This window comes from Myotis davidii, unplaced genomic scaffold (assembly GCF_000327345.1).
Source record: "Myotis davidii unplaced genomic scaffold, ASM32734v1 scaffold147, whole genome shotgun sequence".
In the NCBI taxonomy this organism is placed as follows: domain Eukaryota; kingdom Metazoa; phylum Chordata; class Mammalia; order Chiroptera; family Vespertilionidae; genus Myotis; species Myotis davidii.
The window spans coordinates 8,344,534-8,362,362 of record NW_006383010.1 but is presented as its reverse complement, the minus strand read 5'-3'; the positions used below and the strand labels follow the sequence as shown (position 1 = coordinate 8,362,362).

The 17,829-nt window shown below is 38.4% G+C and overlaps 1 protein-coding gene across 3 annotated transcripts in view; it reads left to right on the top strand.

The window, feature by feature from the left end:
* The window catches only part of ARHGAP18 (Rho GTPase activating protein 18), a 161,692-nt gene that overhangs the window by 97,242 nt on the left and 46,621 nt on the right, over positions 1–17,829 (top strand). For all 3 annotated transcript variants that reach the window (XM_015557829.1, XM_015557828.1, XM_006778459.2), the window contains exons 2-4: positions 5,798–5,991; positions 9,366–9,601; positions 13,439–13,502. In XM_015557829.1, the coding sequence (XP_015413315.1) occupies positions 5,798–5,991; positions 9,366–9,601; positions 13,439–13,502 (494 nt within the window). The remainder of the gene's footprint in view (positions 1–5,797; positions 5,992–9,365; positions 9,602–13,438; positions 13,503–17,829) is intronic.

Sequence of the window (17,829 nt, the reverse complement as noted above, 5' to 3'; positions counted from 1 at the left end):
AAAATCGCATAACAGCCGAGCATACACCCAGCAGCGCTGCTGATGCCTGAACGGTATGTGGAATGAAGTGGGCGGGCATCGGGAGGCCACTATGGCACGGGGCAAGCACTATGGGCAGTCTATCTGAAGTGTACCTGGCGTATAAGACGACCCCCCACTTGGAGGCATATTTTTCAGGGCCAAAAAATCGTCTTATACGCCGGCAAATACGGTATCTCTTTAAGAAAGGATCTTGTAGGAAAACAAACAAAGCCAAGTCTTAGCATCAAAGGACTTCAAGAAAGCAGACTGTGGGTCACAGAAATGCCTCTGGAAGAGGCAGAGCCAGGAGGCAGACTGGCTATGAGTAATAGCAACAGGCCTCTTGATAGAGTGGATACATACAAACAGCAGGGGCTGGGCCAGATGGCTCAGAGAAATGTCAGAGCTCCAAATAAATTCCCTGAGATGGTTGTATGAAGAGGTATGGATGACAAAGGAGCATTAAGGAAAATACACATTTTCAGATGCACTGGCCAAAAGGAGAAGCTTAGAGAGAACTTCTTCCTCTTATACTGGATGGGTAAAAGCAAATGATAAAAGACATTGGCAAGGCAGGGGTTTTCAATGACGTTTTTATTATTTCTCATTGTAGTATAAGTTAAATATGGATATAGCATTGGAATAAGTCCCAGTTTTGATGAAAGGCTGTAAAACGAAGCTAAAATAAACAAAGAAGTAGGTCAAGAGTCACTAGGAAAGCATGTCTGTTTCTTTCAGTAAGGCTTTCTGGAGTGTTGCCCACAGATTTAAAAAGTGCTTTTTAGAAGTGCATTAGGTGTTGTTTTTTGAGAACTCCTAGAGCAGCAGTTTTCAAAGTGTGGTCCAGGAACACCTTGGGGTCTCAAGACCCTTTCAGGGGTCTAGGAGATCAAAACGATTTTCATAGCAACACCAAGGCATTATTAGCCCTTCTCACTCTCGTTCTCTCATAAGAATACAGCGGAGTTTGGCAGAGGCTACATGACATGCAATATGGCAAAAGATTGAATGCAGAAGCAGATGTGAGAACCCAGATGTCTTCTATTAAACCAGACATTAAAGACAGTTTCAAAAAATGTGAAACAATGCTACTCATCTCACTATATATATATTTTTGTATGGGATAATGTAGATTTAAAAAAATGTTAAGATGTTTGTTATTATTAAATAAATTAGTATTTAATTTTTCCATTTTAATATCTAATAGTATACCTATCAATAGATGTAGCTTATATAAGCCAAAGCTCTTTGGGGTTACTTTACATTTTTTAAGTGTGGAGTCCTTATAAGGTTTAAGAATGGCTGTCCTGGAGAATAAGTAAATCTGAACCTTTGAAGAGGGCACAGGTGACCTTATTAAATGGTGGGAGGGCAGTTATATGGAGTTAGCAGTTTAAATCAGATGTTAGCACTGATGCTAACTTAAGTGCCCTCTTCATGGTTACTTACGAGGCACTTCAGGAGGAATTCTCACTTGATAACTCAACAAGCAAAGCCGTCCAGATTATTGGTGCTCTTCCCATTTTATCAATGGGGAAAGTTAGGATGAGAGAAGTTAAGTGATTTTCCCAAATCACAGAGATGGTAAGTAGAGCTGGAGCCATTCGGTACTTAGGACTCCCAGCCCCAGGTTTCCATGTCCTTTCGCTGACTGCGTTGGTCCTGGGATGACTTATCGACTGGCTTGTGTTCATCCATTAGAGCACAGTGTATTGCCTGGCAACCTCTGCCTCCTTGTGAAGAGCATTTTGTGTCAGACCAGTTTACTATTTTCTGCGACAAAGTAAATAACAGGCATTCCTAATACTTTGAATAATATCGGTTCATTCAAAATTCACTGATCAGGTGAAAAATATCACAGGAAAAATAGGAGAAAATATACCTGGGGAAAATACACCACAATGGATATTTTTTACCATTGAATTTTTAGAGAGAGTGGAAGGGGTGAGGAGAGAGAGAGAGAGAGAGAGAGAGAGAGAGAGAGAGAAATCGATGTGAGAGACACACATCGATTGGTAGACACACACCATCGATTGGTTGCCAGGAATGGAATCTGCAACCCAGCTATGTGCCCTTGGCCGTTAATGGAACCCATGACCCTTCTGTCTGGGCTAATGTTCTAACCAGCAGGCAACACTGTGTAGGGCTAAAGCTTTATTTTTTAATAAACACAGCATGGGATCCTGCTATCAAGGTGAAAAAGAAAGAGCATTTCCTGAATTAGGGTCTATAAAGTTAACATTTGCTGGTGACAGTGCCCTTGGAGAAGGGACAAAGTGATAATACTGTGATGTGTCGGAATGCTAGTCGCACAAGATCATGACTCTGGCAGTTACCTAGGAATCAACTTTTTTTAAGGACGGTGTCTAGTTTTGTCGGTAGTTGTCAAAGATGAGAAATGAGAGTGTTTGAAGAGTGGCCATGGGATTAGCACATAGGATTCTGGAGGGGGGGGTGAGGGAGATAGAATGTAGAATAATCTTTGGCCAGTAGGTCAGGTGGGGGTGATTGGTAGTTGCCTGAGGTACAGGCTGTGTTTCTTCGATTTCAGCACCATGTGTTGGCTTGGATCTTTTGGAGATATAAAGTATTTTTGCTCTGTACTTCATTATACGTAGCAGATGTTTTTTTATGTTCTTGAACCCAATTTGCAGAATGAATGTGGTATCATATTACACACTTCTAAACACAGAGGAGAGAAAACTAGTTAACTGGCCTCTTACCAGGACAGTTTTAAGAAGGGCCAGACTTTTAGTCATTGCCCGCCTGAAGTTCAAAAGTACAGTATATTCTTAAAAGAAAAGAAGTGACATGACATGTTTATTGATGAAAATAGTAATTGAAGAATGTTCACTTACATTTTTAGAGAAAATATAAAATGCATGGCATGCTGACATGACTATAGAGGGTCATCGTATCTTCTCCCTACTCTGCATCCTCTATTATTTAAAAAAAAAGTTTTCTTGTAACATTTACCAATGATTAAAAAAAATCAATCTTTCCATGATTCAGTATCTTCTTCAGGTTTTCACAGCAAACCTATTCAGCTTTTGAATCTTATTAAAGTCCAAATATTGAGTGGATTCATCAGCACTAAGCGATTAGATTTTGGCTTTGTGTCTGTTGTGAAAGCAGGGCTTGATATAGAAGGTGTATTTATGTAACAATACTGTTGCTCAATGCGCTTGCATTTTTCTGCACATGCTATCTTAATGGAAATTTACTGGAAAGTTCTTGCCAGAATAAACACATTCTTTCAGGAATGAGACTTAATGTAGTTTAAGTTCAACTGCACCTCCTTCCTGTGAGCAGATAAACCAAATTATTTGGCATTAGTCATTATACTTCACACATTCCACAGTACTTGTAGTCTCCCATGTGCTAAGGGTTGTAGAAGATAGGAATAAGGTAGACAATCTTTTTTTTTTAATATATATATTTCTTTATTGTTTTCAGAGAGGAAGGGAGAAAGAGATAGAAACATCAATGATGTGAGAGAATCATTGATCGGCTGCCTCCTGCACGCACCCCACTAGAGATTGAGCCTGCAACCCAGGCATGTGCCCTTGGCCTGAATCGAACCTGGGACCCTTTAGTCCGCAGGCTGACACTCTATCCACTGAGCCAAGCCAGCTAGAGCAAGGCAGACAATCTTATGTTGCAGTGAAAGATAAAACAAAAGCAAGGATAAGGTCCCTTTTAGACATGAAATAAACCCAAAATGAATGTGGCAGACATTCTATAAATTACCTTTAGCTACCTCGATGGAGCAGAATTAAGGAATATGAGTGACCCATAAAGGACTTCAGCTGATGATCACAGAAATTTAAAAACAATTATTTGTTTTAAAGAGAATGAGAGAGGTTTCTCATTCACATTTTCATTCAAGAAGCAGTGTGAACTCTCAAATGGGAACAGTGACGTTATCGAGGCCACGTGGGTGAGAGAAGGGGAAGAGGCTGGGGTACAGGGATGTAAACAGGACGGTTGGGGCAGGGAGGGAGGAAGTGGTCCTTGAATTAAGGGATGGGGGAGGCAAACAATGGACAATAGAGACTGGAGGAAAGAGATTCACAGAAAACATGCCCAGACTTCCTCCTGTTGGCCCTCGTCCTAACGCTCATCCATCACCGCCCTCCGTGGCTTCTGAGCTGAGATTATAGTGATTGTTCACTCATTAATGCAACCAGTGCATAATCACCGCAGAGAGAACCACCTCTCAAGGAATAAAACTAGACTATTAGCGTATTACATGTAAGTAGTCAGTTATAGTGCATTTATTTGCATCAATAGGCAATTAAATTCTTTGACTTTTTCTAAGAAACCGTTCAAATTTAATGGGTGTGTAGCTTTGATTAGAGTTTAGTGACCCCTCTCTCCCTTATGTAGTATTAAATCTGACTATTTAAAATAATTATAGGAAAGGCCAGTTTAAACGTAAAAATGTTCACACGCTATTAAAGAATTTCGTTTTATTGCATTTCTTTTTATTTTCTGTATGTGCAGTAAGTAAAACCAGTCTAGCAAAGTATTGCTTCCTAACATCTTCTTGGGAGATAAAAGAGCAATATGAAATTAGAATAACAAAACACCAGTTTACCAATTATTGTCCCCACTCAAATTGTACTTTTTAAAAATTATTGAATATAAAGGACAGGCACCATAAATGATAATTTTCCTCTTTTAAGTAATTAGTCTTTGTCCCTTTATCTCAATATAAGTAGTATGAAATAAGAATTTAAAATTTCTGTTATATGTGGGTTTTTATTATAAGGTCCTTTAATTAAATTTTAGTAGAAGGTGACATGTGAATTATAAAGAAAAATATAGTTAACTTAAAGTCATAAAAATACCTTTACTTATTCAATTTATCCTTTTCTCCATAGATGATATTTGAAATAAATGTTTAAGTGGTAATCCTAGATATTCATTTAGAATTGTCCATAAGTTAATTTTTCCAAAAAATGAAGTTTAACCACTTTAAAAAATACATAGCAGTAATGGGTACAAAAAAGTTGCTTTCTAGCCCAGCCAGTGTGGTTCAGTGATTGAGCATTGACCTAGGAACCAGGAGGTCATGGTTCAATTCCTGGTCAGGGCACATGCCCGGGTTTCTGGCTCAATCCCCAATATGATTGAGTGTGCAGGAGGCAGGGGATCAATGATTCTCTCTCATAATTGATGTTTCTATCTCTCTGTCTCTGAAATCAATAAAACCATATTTTTTAAAAAAGGTTGCTTTCTATAGAAAAATGAACTTAATGTCATTCTTCTATTTATGTTTTAGTTCCAAAGTAAAATGTAAATTCAAATAGTACCTAATTAATTGATTTCAGATATTTGCTACATAAAGGTGGGCCAAGTTTGGTTGACAGATATAAATGATAAACATGAAATATTGTGTACAAATTCAATTCTAATTTAATTAACTAATAGCCTCTAGTAAATATTTAACCTGTTGTTTTCTAAGAACAAAGTTTCAGGTATAAAGAAGTCAAAATAATTTATGTGAAATGGAAATGAAAAAAATGATTTCTCACATTGCTATTTGTTCTTCACCATACTTTTTTGGGAGGTAAAGAATGAAACAGCTCCTTCTACAAGCATATTATAATTAGTAGCACCTCACGATAAATAGTTTCAAAATATATATCTCCGGTTTTATTAAGGAGAATTTAAGGAGTTTCCAAATTTTCAGCTCAGTGCTATGGTATTTTAGAAACTGTACTACTTCCTCATGCACTAAAATGAACCATATTTTCTTTTGAATTTATAGTCGCAGATATGGCCAGTACACCATGAACCAAGAAACCATGAAAACGAAGGAGAAGCCTCCATTTGATCGATCGAACTCCCAAGATTCTTTGGATGAACTATCTATGGAGGACTATTGGAATGAAATAGACAATATCAAGAAATCTAGTGAGAACAGACAAGACCAAGAGGTGGTGGTTGTCAAAGAGCCTGATGGTAATAACAAACTAAATAAAACTTTTTTGGTTTGTATATGCATTTATGGGAGAATACACGGGAAGGAAGGGGAGGACAACAATAAAAAATTAAAGAGAGGGCAACCCAAGAAACATAATGCAGGTTGCCTTTCCACTTGAGAATTACCATCTGTGACAGATTTGTGGATGCAGCTGCCAAATGCAAGTGGCATCAGTAAATTCCTTTCGGCTTGTAAGGCCACAATCTTGTTGGCTGAGCTCACTGTGTCATAGAATTTTAACGTTAGACTTGATCTCTGGAATCATCTAACCTCCCTTTGAATTCCTTCTGTGGTATCCTAGCCAAATGGTCACATGGCTTGTAGTGAGGGTAGATGCTCACGGAAAGCCACTGCTTTGCAGTGGTATTGCTTTCCTCCCGTCAGTCAGCTTGAGTTGTTTTGATGTTCTCTATTTCATTGATTACAATCTGCTATACTCCCTTTGCCTCACATGCTGTAGTTTTGCTTTTTTGGGAGAGTAGAACAAGTCTATTCTATTTTTACATGATAGCCTTTCCAATGTTGGAAGATAGCTATTTTGTTGCTCACCACGTCCTTTCTAGAAGGAAAAGAGATTCACATGAATTATTCCTTGTGGGTCTATCTTAGGCCTGATCTTCTTACCTTTCAAAGTATAGTGCCCCAGAGTGGATGCAATGCCATAGGTTTAGCCAGCTAAACTAAGAGCATAGATTTGGACAGGGGAAGATAGAATTAGCATTTTTTTGTTTCTTTGTTTGGTTTTTAGCCTCTGTATTTGTTTCATTTTCATATTTGATCCATAATTTCTCTCAAGTCTCTTTCCAGCCATATTTCCCACAGTCCCCATTACTACACTTGATATTCTGAAAGAAACATGTAAAACTTTTCTCCCCCCCTTAAATTTCTCACTATTTTTAGAAATAGGTTTTTATTCACTTTATAGTGAGAAGAGAGAGGGAGAGAAAGAAAAATCCATGTGAGAAACATCAATTGGTTGCCTCTGTATGCACCCCCATAGGGGACCGAACTAGCAACCTGGGCATGTGCCCTGACTGGGAATTGAACCTGCGACCTTTTGGTGCAAGGGACATTGACACACTATACTACGTCTTTTAATCTTTTAAATTCAAGCAGCCATTAAGTTTCAATGTCCAATTTTGACATCTATTATATAGAAGTTTTTTTTCTATGCCTTTGGCTATCAATAAGTTTGAAAGTACCTATGCCTTTGGTATATAAGTTGATATAAATGCCAAAAAAGTAAGAGCCACAGTCAGTGCCTCATGACCTACTAATAGTGATCTTCTTTTCAATGGAAGACTTCTTAACTAAATGACTAAGTATTGATTTGTTTAAGCAGAGAAATCTACCTTAACTGGTCTTTTGCCTTTGTTATAATATTGCTTGAAAAATTTACCAATAATATTTTTAAAAGAAAAATTGGAGACATTTCTTAGATTTGTAAAAGAAAAGTATAATCCATTCATTCTTTTGTTTGGGTTTTCTTTCATTTTTTTTTTCTCACTTTACCAGCAAAGTCAGACTTATTTGTGATAACAGTATCTCAACCTTTCTGACCTGCTGAATAAGGAGAAAACATTCTACAGGAAACAGCATTCAGGCCTGATACATTCCCATGGGTCATTAGCTATTTAACAATATTTTTTTTTTGTTACAGTGAGAGAATTCTTTTTTAAACTTTAACTTTATTATTAAAAGTATTACAGATGTCCCCTTTCTTCCTCCCATTGACCTCCTCCACCGGGCCTCCAGCCCCCGCCCCTCCTTCCCCCCCACAGGCCTTCACTGCAGTATTGTTTGTGTCTATGGGTTATGCATATACGCATATACGTTTTTGATGAATCTCTTCCCGTCCACTCCCTCCCTGCCTCCCTCTGAAATTCATCAGTCTGTTCCATACTTCCATGTCTCTGGACCTATTTTGTTCATCAGTTTATTTTGTTCCTTAGATTCCACATCTTTTTCCAAGATGAAAATGAATTCATAGATTGTTGTTCATTATGTGATTAACAAGAAAAACTAGGAATGCTTTTACATGCCCGTGTCTTTTCTTTGACTTTAAATTGAGTTTTACCTCTATTTTTTAGTGGAACAAATGATTCAATATCGTAATATTGTTTATCATGGCAGTATCAGCTTTTCCCCTGGCAATTTGGTTTTATACACCTTCCCGAGTTCTACCTTAACAGCATTAATAATAACGGCTGACTTTATGTCAGTAGTAAAGAGTTTTTGTTGCTGGGCATGCAAAATGTCTGGCATTACATTATGTTTCTTGAAACCAAGCTTATTAATACTTGATTTCTACCCTCAAGGAGTTTACATAGTGTAGAAGGATAGACAGGCGAAACTAGTCAGTGCCACATCATGTGATACAAGCTATAATGGAGCCCTGCAAAGCTCGTCCCATATAACATTCTCACGTTTGCTTAGGAGGCAGCCAGGACAGCTGTGCTGTAGGTTACAGATGAGAAAACGAAGTCAGCGTGAGGCTAAGTGACTGGCCCAAAGTGATGTGGCTACTGAGGTGCAGACATAGGTATGGATGCAGGTTTTTTGTGGCCCAAGTAGTCAGTCTTTCACTTTCCTCTATACACTTCGTGTTTGGTGTGAATCTATTCTGTTTTTCTGTCATTTTTATTAGCGCTCAGACAATATTTGCATTACTGTTTACATCCTGCTTTTAAGTTGATCTAGTTATGTAATTTGTTGCCTCTAAGGTATTTTTGTTTGGTTGGTTTTTTCTTCTTAAAAGAGTGTGCTTTTTTTTTTTTTTAATTTGTAGAAAACACGAGTCTGATGTGCTGACTAGAGGAATTAAAAATGTAATTTGAAATGGATTGGTCCCTGATGTCCAGATGCTCTTTACTTCTTCGTCACACTCTCTGTCAGCAACAGTGAACAGAGAAAACAAACCTTCCCATCAATTAGCATTGACCTCGGGGGTGGTGCTGAATTTAAGCCAAGAAGCAGGGCTTTAATGGATAGCCCCAGTATTGACTTCCTTCTGTACCTTGATGGAAATACGTTATATTTTCATTGCTCGCTCCTCTCTGGAAAGGGAACAGTATTATCTTCCCATAGTTAATCTGCAGAGAAGTTATGGAGGTTAATTACATGTGAAGCCATTTAAATTTTTTAATTGAGTATGTATGAAATGGATCTAAAACTTGATATCTTTGTAGCTGGAGTCTATGGCAGTTGTCCAAGTTTCAGATAATGATTGTTAGCACTGTGGTTCGGTTGCAATAGAATAGTTTCACTAAGAGTTTTATTTTTTAAAAGCTTAAAAAATGTACAAGTTCTCATATTTTGGGATCATAAATATCATTTTTCTCTACGGCCTCAGAGGGCGAGCTGGAAGAGGAGTGGCTGAAGGAGGCTGGTTTGTCTAATCTCTTTGGAGAGTCTGCTGGAGATCCCCAAGAAAGCATGGTGTTTCTATCAACATTAACCCGGACCCAGGCAGCAGCTGTTCAGAAACGGGTAGAGACGGTCTCCCAGACCTTAAGGAAAAAGAACAAACAGTACCACATTCCTGACGTCAGAGACATATTTGCTCAACAGGCAGAGTCCAAGGAAAAAGTAGGTGGTGTTGGTTTTTTGTTGTTGTTTTGTTTTGATGTTAAAGCAAAGGAATTACTGCTTAGAATCAACTAGACTGATCCAGTTTAATTTAAATCATGGAAAACAGAATGAGCACATTACATGCCAGGCACGGGAGCTCTGTGTTGGCAGGGATCAAGAGGGACTTGATCCTTGTCCTTCTTCTAGGAGTGAATGCTGATGGGGCAGAAAATTAAACAAGTTACAATTCGGTCTGATCATCCTTGTGTGAGGTGTCCTTGGAGCATTAGGAGTAGCCCTACACGCCCTCCCACACCAGGCAATGTGACTACTAATTGTTACTTACAGAAAAGTAGGAGGTAGGCAGGGATTCTCCCTCATCTGTTAACTCTTGTAGGAATGTTTGCTCTTTCCTAGACTCATTTGATGATGATTGGAAGTGAGGCGTGAGTGAGGTAACTGCAGTGGAATTAGAAAGCGGGGACCCCGAAACATGAAATAACTTCCCTTTTGTAGCTAGCCCTTAGCACGGTGCCCAGCACATGGAAGATTTGATTAAAAATTTGCCAAGGTGATGAATTTATTGGTGGAAGCTGTTGAAGTCTGGTAGAAGCTGTGGGACTTGTGAATGAAAAGATGTCAGGGAAGACATGGTAAAGTAGGAGACCTACATTGCTTAGAGAAGTGCTATGCAAAACAGCCAGTTGGTGGACTATGTAGAAAATAATATCTGTTCTTTCATCAGGAAAGTCTTAGTACCCACTTCTCCCTCCCCACCCCAACCCCCCAAAAAAAGTCACTGAACTAAATGATGCCTATTCTCAATGACACTGAATCGCTCCGGCCTAGAGAACCCAGTGGGGCGGTTGGAATGAGCGCAAACAAAAGGCATCGTGAACAATGATTGCAGTGATAATAATAGCAATAATAATTGCTGCCAGTACCGAACACTCACTGTGCTGACTACTTTCCTTGTCTTAACTAATTTACCCTTACAGCTGTCTTTTGGATAAATTTACCGTTTTCCTTCTACGGCTGAGGCTCATAAACTTTAAGTAACTTGCTCAATGTCCCGTAGATAGTAAACCCAAATTTGTTTGACTCTAGTATGTGTTTTTAACCACTATGCCTCCTGCTATATTTGGATTTCCATACATGCTTCTGATAGTAAGGAATCAGAACCTGAGACTATTTATACTATAAATAAAAATTAACAAAAAATTCTGATTCTTGATAGACATGAGAGGATGAAAAGTCTTGTATTTAAGGTAGTTTTCTGTCATGTAGAGGTTTTTTGCTTTTGGTAGAAATTTCACTCTTCTAAGAAATCTTTGACAGCTGCAAATTTCTTCTCCATTTACATGGTCAATTGTGAATCAAATCCAGTCCTTTAAAAAAAATTAAAAAAATACTTTTATTGATATCAGAGAAGTAGGGAGAAGGAGAGATAGAAACATCAATGATCAGATGGAACCATTGACCAGCTGCCTCCTCCTGCATGCCCCACACTGGGGATGGAGCCCACAACCAGGCATGTGTCCTCTCTGGGAATCAAGCACTGATCTCCTGGCTCATAGGTTGACGCTCAACCACTGAGCCACGCCAGCCAGGCAAATCCAGTCCATTTTACAGTTTTGGGGTCACTGGATTGTTCCAGGCAGGAGTCTTAGGGCTGAGGCAGTCAAGCACTTGCTTATCCCCCACTGGTTATTTGGGGCATCCACTGGAATTGAACAACGTAACTAGGTTTCCAGCTCTTAGAAAAATAAATGGTAAGGAACTATAGTATCACCAACAAAAGTAAGAGGAAGTCAAAGCGGGGAGGGGACAGAGAGCTGAGCCTGAGCAAAATACATACTGTGGGATTCATGCGAGTTTCCTAGAGGCTGTTGCTACTTGGTGCTAGAAGCAGGATTTTTTAAAAATATATTTTTATTGTTTTCAGAGAGGAAGGAAGAGGGAGAGAGATAGAAACATCCACGATGAGAGAGAATCATGGATCGGCTGCCTCCTGCAAGTCCCCCACTGGAGATCAAGCCCACAACCCGGGCATGTGCCCTTGACCGGAATTGAACCTGGGACCTTTTAGTTTGCAGGCCGACGCTCTATCCACTGAGCCAAACTGGCTAGGGCAGAAGCAGGATTTTTAGCAAATCCCTGGTAATGCCTAAATGACATGGTTTGAGTTCAAGGTAATTGGTAGATTGTATCATCTGAGGGAGTCATGTAATTTAAAATAACATGAACTTGCTTACACGGCATGTCTTTAATTGAAACTGCCGCCCATTAGAACCATATCCTCCTCCCCTCAAGCAAACGTGAGCCAGCCATCTTCACCTCGGTCCCTCTGTTCTCAAATAAGTCCATGTTCAGCTCTTCCATTTTAAATGCTTCCTCATGAAGCCCTTGCTGACACCAGGAAACATAATACAGAAATGAGTACCATCTGCACTGTCATCTTCAATTGCTGAGGAAAACAATTCCGACCACATGCTCTAAAATGTGTGTTCGTATGTACGATTAGGATCACTCACTGTGTTCACTGTGCTGTGGGGGGCTTGTGGGTGGAGGGAGGGGGGTGGTATTGCCCAGCCCTGAGGGGAACTGGAGTGAGCCATGACCCCGTCCCACGTCTGGGATTTGGGAATCGCCATACACTCTCCCGGGTGCCCTCGCCTCTAAGTCCTGCAGGAACGGTTTCAATGCACTTGACCCAGTGCGTTTCTAGACTCTTCTTTAGCCTATAGGGAGGGAGGCTCCTTGGCTCACAGCTTGAGGAGAAATGTATGGTGAGGGTGACCCCAAAGGCTACCTTCTTTTGTGTAGAGGTGAAAATCCGATCGAATGATTATTTTTAGACGTCTTTCCTAGAATCAGGACCCCTCTTCCCGATTCTGAGCTCCTTCTGGAGCCGCCGTGGCCACACTCACTGGTGAGGAGGGTCAGCAGGTTTGACTGTGTCCGTAAGGCCTTGGAGGGCTGCATTCCTCAGATATCACTGCCCCAACCTCTTAAATAAAGGGGTTCCTGTGAATATCTGTTCTCTTAATACCTGTTTGGTAATTTAGTTTTAATTTATCTCACATTTATCGCTAGCTCTTTATAAATTAGAAGATTTCTATTTTATTACCCACCTGTCACCCTGTAATTTTGTTTCATAATAATAGCCTTATTGAGATATAGTGCATATGCCATCCCATCCATCCAATAACTAGTAAAGTCTACACTTCAGTGCTTTTTAGTATATTCACATATTTGCAGCCATCACACCATCAATTTTAGTACATTTCCATCATTCCCCAAAGAAAGCCTATAACCTTTAGCAGTCTTTCCTTATATTTCCCTCTTTGCCCCTAGGCAACCACTTATCTGTTTCTGTCTCTCTGTTTTACTTTTTCTGGATATTTCATAGAAATGGAATCATATAATATATGGCCTTCATGGCTGGTAACTTTCACAATGTTTTCAAGGTTCACCTATGCTGTAGCGTGCATTGGTACTCCATCGAATAATATCCCACCGTGTGGATAGACCATTTCGTTTGTGTACTCATCAACTGATGGATACCACTGGCTTTTTGATTTGTTTGTCTTTTCCCCTCAACTAAACAATGGCCTCCTTGATAGCAAGGACATTCTTGACATTCCTCATGCTCCCCATGGTGCTTAGTATTGTGTCTTACAAGTTGTGGGTAATCGAATATTTATTGATTATAACCATAGTACATTTTCCCCTGTGCTTGCTATAATTCTGAATACATTTCTTATCTCTAAAGGTTAGTAATGGAGTTATTTACAATACCAGTTTTCTGGTTGTGAGTTGGAGATGACTAAATGGCCCGTTTTCTATCTTTAGGCTCCAGATGGCACTGAATCACAGTCAGCCAGAACAAATGAAAACAAATACCAAGGAAAAGATGGTATGTTGGACCTGTTCGCTTGTATTTTCCCCATTTATTAGTATAACAAACAGAGACAGCCTTTTAAAACATTCACTTTCAGTTCTAGTAAGAAAATTTTAGTAAAGTAGTGATATAAAGTACCCAAGTAGTTAGGTACAGAAGGCTGAGCACATAGTGAGCCTTTGATGATGATGGTAATGCTGATTGGTTAATGTTTGTGTGTTTATCTGTTCTAACATCTCCATACTTAGTCACTTTCCCTGAAAGCTTACCATGTGCCAAGTACTGTATGGAGATGTTTACCTAATTTAATACACTCAAGAACTCTAGGCAGTAGGTATTGTTTTTAACCCATTTTACAGATGAGAGAACTGGTAAATTCACTTTCCCAAAGCTATACAGCTAACAGGTGGAACAGTGAATTTGAAGCCTTGTTTTCAAATCATAAGTTAATTCATGAATGGATTACTTTTCAGAAAGTTTAGAGAATATTTAAAAAATATTTAAGATATTTTGGATAATTGATTATAATTCTCCTTTGTACTTTTCCTCTTTTATATCTGTTATTTGAAAAGTGGATTAGAAATTCAAGGAATGGATGAAAATGAATATTAAGACTTTGTTAGTACTTATCAAGAAAGAATTTATAACTATTTCATTTATTTGCAAAAAAGGAATAATGTTCTAAATTAAAGTAACGGACTTAAACTTAAAACTTTGATTTTTAATGTGTTGTTATTTAAAAACTTAACAAAGGTGGTCTGTGGCTGCGGATTCTAACTCGGGGCTGGATCTTTTCTTTCGTTTATGTTCTTAAGACCTGGGACCTGAAATGTTCATGCCATTAGTAGTGTTGTGTTTGGATTGGAAATGGTTGGGCAGGAGTATCAGGTAGACTGTGGAAGACTGGGAAGGGTTCCCAAATGTCCTGTAAAAATCAGGAGTTCGTCCAAGATTATATGAGGCATTTTGAAATCTTGGAGCATCCAGTGTCTGTATTTTTTCATTCTTCCATATTTTTCTGAGAACTCTTCTGCACCCCTGCCTCTCTCTCTCTCTCTCTCTCTCTCTCTCTCTCTCTCTCTCTCTCACACACACACACACACACACACACATCTGTATATATGTAAATGTGTGTATGCACACAAACATGTCTATATATTTATATCTATAAAAACACTTTTATTGTTGTGTGGAGGTTTCTTTAGTTGCACGTGTTTTGTTTTTTTGGTTTGTTTTTTTTTATCAGATTGAATTACTAGATGTTTCCCCAAGTCTACATACCAGCAAACATTGAAATGGCAAACAAACTGGAATCCCCAGTGCTGGCTGGCTAGAGAGCTTGGTCATGAAGAGAGACAGATGAACCTTTGTGCCAGTGTCAATATGCTTTAGGCTTTGGGCAACAGTGACTGGTGATCGCTAAATGAACACTGAGGAAAATATTGTCTTTTCTTGATGTTTTCCTCCCTTGCCAGAGATGGTGATGTAGGCTATGTACACAGAAGTCCTGGAGGCCAAGTTCATTTTAGGAGCACTTTCCAGCCTGGCTTGCAGCAGGCGGGTGAAGTGTGGCAAACTTGCTGCCTGATTTACATCTGCTTTTGCTGGAATGTGATGAAGTGGGCAGAGAGCCTCCAATCAGAATAATAAGAGAACGGGTGCAATGCCATCCAAGTCACTGAGTATTTACTACTGCACCTGTTCTGGGCAGTGCCATGCTCTTTCGCTAGCCAGTGCATTAGCCAGTGTTATGCAAACATTGGAAGGTTCTAGATGAAATGCATGGAAAACGTTGTCTAGAGTTCGAACGTGGAGCTCTTTCTGCTTGAAATCTGAAGGCGTGTATGACACAGTCTATTGTAAATGTTTTCGCTACACTTGGGCTTTTATAAAAACATGTTCAATCAAAGGTACTTATTCTAAATGAGAAAGTTATAAAGTGGTAATGTTGCAAGGGTTGTCACATTTCAAATTAATCTACTGCTAAGTATCAATCTTAACATCACATCAAATTATACAACTCTATGTATATGAAAGACCCAGTGTTTAATACATGCATTTAGATAGATTCATAATGCCCTAATAATTTTTAAACTTTCATATTAATATGTAGATTTTCTTATTTTCATTTTTTTATTTCCATAGAGGAAGGTAAATTCTTTTTAAAAATAAAGGCACTTGGGATATTTTGGACCATTAAAAAACTTCAAGGAGTTTTGTAAAATGTTTGTAACCCAGTGCAATTGACCACTTCAAAGCCAAAGGAGAATAGGTTAAAGAAATTATAGTATTTACACTGAGGACTTTAAGAGCCAGAGGTTTATCTCAGCATTCTCTTATCCATTATTTTGTAATGCTTCTTTTTATCTCTTTTATTTTTTTAAAATGTTTTTATTAATTTTTACAGAGAGAGAGAGGAAGGAAGAGCGATAGAGAGATAGAAACATCTATGAGAGAGGAATATCATCGATCAGCTGCCTGCTGCATGCCTCCTACTGGGGATCGAGCTCACAACCCCAGCATGTGCCATGACTGTGACCTCCGGGTTCATAGATCAATGCTCAACCACTGAGCCATGCTGGCCGGGCTTAACTTTTCTTTTTGAGAATAGATAATTGATTCATAGATACTTTGTCAACCAATTAATTATTCATTTCTTGTAGCGGCATCCTTACATTACCCCTGCAGCTGTTTTTCCTACTATCTTCCCTATATTGATTTACCATTTTAACCTTTATGCTTTTATGTATGGATTTTTTTTGGCCATGTTTTAGAGGAAATTTATGTTTTAACTGTATTATAACTTAATTATAAAATTTCTACTCAGTTTTGAATTCGGTACAGGCGATTTCATGGTTGGGAGGCGGTATTTATTGTAACTCTAACCTGGGGGTATTGAAGAGAAAAGGGAATAGCTTTACAATTCTTGCCCATAAACGTCATATTCTGGAAAGGCAGCTTCTAATTTAAGAAAATGGCTAATCTTTTTCCTCTTAAAATGGTTTCCTAAGAAACCAACCTATATAGTCACAGCAAAACATAAAGCAGTCTAAACCAGTGGGGAAATAAAATTGGGCTTTGACATTTAACTCACTTTAGAAATTAATTGAATGAAGATCCGGTTATTCAAATTAAAAAAAAATTGTCACAGGCTATTGAAAAGCATAAAATGTGGCATAGATGACAGCAGATAAATACTATCATGGAGCTTCACGTTTATTCTTATTTTTGGAATTGATATAGGTAAATGTTTAGTTACTTTCTTAGCTGTGAGAGGCCACCTGGACCAGGTATATAATTTGTGGGGCCCAGTGCAAACTGAAAATGAAGGGCTTCTTGTTCAAATTTTAAGAGCAAGAGCATCAATCCCAGCGCAGGGCCCTTCTGTGTGAGGGCTCAGGTCATGTGACCATGAAGCCAGCCAGCTTGTTGAGTGGGAGTGAATCAGACTAGATGTACATTTATTCTTCATTTTCTTTTGAGTAAAACAATTTTTTTTAAAATTTAAAGACTATAAAAATATTTTTCTGAAGGTAGAATACTTTTAATAAAATGTACATATGACATATTTATTACGTTTTAACATTAACTTTAACTTTTATCACCTTGTTATATTAGTTTGTAATATGTAAATGTACTGTGTAAGTTTGTTTTGTAATTTAGTTCTGCTCCCCATGAATTAAAGGTCTGCAAGGAGAAAATAAAAGCAATCCTGTCATTGGTTCTAGGGTCTTTAAAATGTGAGTTGCATTAAAACCAAAAACTTACAAAATAGTAAAATTTAGAAATGTTTTCTCCAAAGTTTAAAGCTGGTGTTTTCAGCAAAGAGGCTTTAAAATATATTTTTTCCCCTGTAGAATTAATAGCAAATAAACAAAAATGTTAAGCTTATTATACTTTGCAATGTTGATGTAAATGTCTGGAAGTTATTTGGCTAGGTTTATGGTTGTAGGACCTTTTAGTCTTCCATAGAATCAGATGCAAAAACCTATTGATTCCTGTACCAGGAGCCTCTAGGCCTGACTCCCACAGTGATAAGCTTTTGGCAGTATTTATTGTTTTGAAATTTTTACTGTGATAGATAGATAACATTCCAGAATGAAAAAATGCAGGGCGTGGAAGTGGTCTTATTCCAGGAATCTGTTCTACTGTGAGGAAATTAAATAGCATCTTGCTAGTTCTAAAACAGATTACAACTAACCTAAATAAAACAAAGATGAAGTCCATTCAATTTTTGTGAGGTTTTTCATTCAGAATTTGAGATTGTCCAGCAATGTTTTGGAAGTGAACTCAGGCTACAAACTGGCCCTTCAAAGAAAGATTTCTCAACTGAACTGTGAAT